Below are 3,088 nucleotides of genomic sequence, written 5' to 3' on the forward strand. Positions count from 1 at the left end.
GTTACAAACTGATGTGGAGAATTGAAATTAAAATAAGGAATTGAGAAACCTATATTTTTTAAAAAAATATTTTATTTAGGATTTTCTTGTTTTACAGAAGTGTAATGCCTCATATTTTTTCCCCCATGTAACATTTTTACAAATCCGTTTCATTTGTTGAGGCATTAGGGGGAGAAGAAAAAAGAAAGAAAAAAGAAAGGGGGGGTGGAGAGAGGGAAGATGGATGGGGGTGGGGTCGGGTGGCAGTGTTTCTATTATGCTTTATACATCCCTATATTTGACATATTCCTCCATCCCAACTTGCAGATGGCCATGAAAGGGATTTTCTGCTGATTGCTCTTTCTCTTAACTGTATTGCCCTGTAAAGCTTCTTCCTCCATTGGCACAAAGCGACCGTCGCTACAACCGCTAGAGTGTGAGTGCCTGAGTTGTGTTTGTGTCCACACTCTCTGGCACTGAGCTTTGTTTAGGAAAAGTTACTCAGCATCCTCAGCCCTTTTCATTTTCACAGAGGTGTCAGGAATCCAACCAGTTAAACCGCAAGCCTTTGAGTTCATGCACTGACTCCAGCGTGCAGCTATTGTAAACTCTTGGGAATCACGTGATGAAACTTCTCTTCAGAGGCTATTAATTCTGGCAGCGGACAGAGAAAGTTTCCAGAACTCAGGAAACTGCTTCGTGAACAGTCTTCTTGGGAGCTTTGGGAAGCACAAAATTATTTGCAGACTCACGTAAGTTGTTCAAGTCTCTTTTCCTTTGTTTCACTGCGCTAGATATAATAGTGTTTTCTTATTATTATCTTGTCTAGAACAACACTGATAAGCTATGTATTCAGATTCTCAGAGCTTTGATGCATTAAGCTTGTCTTGATAGTAAGCCTTACCCCAAAACTTTTTTTTGCCTTCCAAGTTTATATATTTCTTGTATTTTAGAATGGCTTTTTCACCCTTTGTTCATTTCTGATCACATACTCTCTTAAAATATTCCTAACTGATAAAACTGTTCTATTATTTCCAGCATAATAATATGATGGCCCTCTAGATATTGTTGAATTGCAACACCTACCAGCCCCAACCACTATAGACAAAGGCCGGTATGATGGGAATTGTAATCCAGCAATATTTGGAGGGCCACCCTGTCTCCATCCCTGGTCCTGAATATTAGCTCCCACATCTGTAATAAAGGAATAAGAATGCTTGGCATCTTTCCTGGGCAGCTGCAAAGTATATAAAATACTGATTATGATGGTGGTGGTCGTTTGGCATTGTTCCTTTCCTTTTGAAAATAGAGCAAGGATTTCCCATTTGCAGCTATTTAGTTTTAAAAAAATGTTTGTATTTATTTTGTTTCCTGGGTTTTGATTTCTGGGTTTGATGTCCCGACCTATTTCCTCTTGCAGGTTCCTGGTTCCCCCACAGAGCTTTGATGTTCACGATGGATCATTTGAACATGACCCAGCCCATGCTTGCTGCTGAAAGCACAGGACCTGCAGCGTCCACTCTTGAGAAAGGCGGAGGGAACGGAAATGAATACTTCTATGTCCTGATCGTAATGTCCTTCTACGGCATCTTCCTGATGGGCATCATGCTGGGCTACATGAAGTCCAAGAGGAAGGAGAAGAAATCCAACTTGCTGCTGCTCTACAAGGATGAGGAGAGGGCATGGGGACAAGCTGTCAAGCCTCTGCCCACCATCTCGGGACTGAGGTCTGTCCAGATCCCCATGATGTTCAGCATGCTGCAAGAGAGCATGGCACCGGCTCTCTCCTGCACCCTCTGCTCCATGGAAGGCAGCAGCGTAAGCGAGTCTTCCTTGACAGACGTTCACCTCACTATTCAAGAGGAAGTGGCTGACGCCGAGCTGGGGGAAACAGGCGAAGTGGCTCTCCTCGATGACAGCAGCGAAGGTTCTTCGGAAAGCATCCACCAAAATTCCTAGCGCTTGCAGGACCTGGAGACACAGCATCTTTTGAATGAGTAGAACTGAAGGAAAACCATTTCCCACTTTGTCTCCTGTCTCAATTTGTCGAGCACCAGTGATGGAAGGGGTGCCTGGAAGCAGGGAGGAGACGCAGCAAACAGAAAAACAACTGGGTAGGCATTTGTTGTGCATTGGAGAATAGCTTTGTTATTAAGGACAGGGAGGGATATTTCTCTCCTGGCAAATGTGTTTGCATAGCCTCTCTGTTTGCTTTAGAATGCTGCAAATATCTGGGAAGTAGCTGAGAAACATCAGGGATGTTTTGTGAATGAGCTGCCAGCCTCATGGATCTGGTCTTATGAGTGTTTCACCCCCATAAGCAAGTCTAAAAGAAAGTGTTTCTGTGGAAAATGTGGTCACCAAGGGCAGGGATAATGCAGTACCAAACAAAGAGCTTTGCTTCAGTCAATGACTAAGCAGGAGCACAGTTTAATTCATTCTTGACTCTCAAATATGTGCAGCTGTGTCAGAAGAAGTAGGTCCATGTGCCAGTATATCTGAGCAAATATTTCTTTCAGAGTGTCCATGAAAGAAATGAAGCTACATCCATTCATACCAGCAGACCATGATCTCAATCCATGCGGATACTCAAACTCTTTTCATTTTAGTAGCATTTAAAGGGGGTGGGGTGGGGTAACACAATGAAACGGAGTGGGCACTATGGCTAAATTCTACAAAAGCAGACACAGATCAGGCTAGGTCTGCATCATGATGCATGCATTTCTATGTCCTGATTTGCTGTAAGAATGTTTACCCCAATGGCTCCATTCAGCTATCATATGAAAAGTATGAATTAGAGCCCAAATCATACTTCAAGTTTCATAGCAGATGGGGGCAAATCATGGTTCAAATCTGCTTGCATGCTTTTGCTTTCCATCTGTACAACACTCTTGTTCCAATGATGCAAGATACGGAACATGGCCTGTAACTGGCAATTTAGATTTCACACTGTCACAAAACACTGGGCTGGATTCAGACTAAGTTAGTCATGCTTGAAATGATAAACTTGTCCCACTGATTGTAATGGGAACAAAGTGTTATTAGCTTAGCCTGGATCCAACCGTTTGTTTGCAAATGCCCTTCAAACTTAATTCCTGATTCTCATTTG

The 3,088-nt window shown here is 42.8% G+C and overlaps 1 protein-coding gene across 1 annotated transcript; it reads left to right on the top strand.

Annotated features, from left to right (window-relative positions):
• The first annotated feature begins 410 nt into the window (after positions 1-410).
• On the top strand, positions 411-2,585 carry KCNE4 (potassium voltage-gated channel subfamily E regulatory subunit 4). The gene is made up of 2 exons (XM_053390024.1): positions 411-731; positions 1,400-2,585. Exon 2 carries the CDS (start codon positions 1,426-1,428, stop codon positions 1,936-1,938), a length of 513 nt encoding a protein of 170 aa, XP_053245999.1. The 5' UTR covers positions 411-731; positions 1,400-1,425; the 3' UTR covers positions 1,939-2,585.
• The last annotated feature ends 503 nt before the right edge of the window (positions 2,586-3,088 follow it).

This window comes from Podarcis raffonei, chromosome 5 (genome assembly GCF_027172205.1).
Source record: "Podarcis raffonei isolate rPodRaf1 chromosome 5, rPodRaf1.pri, whole genome shotgun sequence".
Lineage (NCBI taxonomy): Eukaryota > Metazoa > Chordata > Lepidosauria > Squamata > Lacertidae > Podarcis > Podarcis raffonei.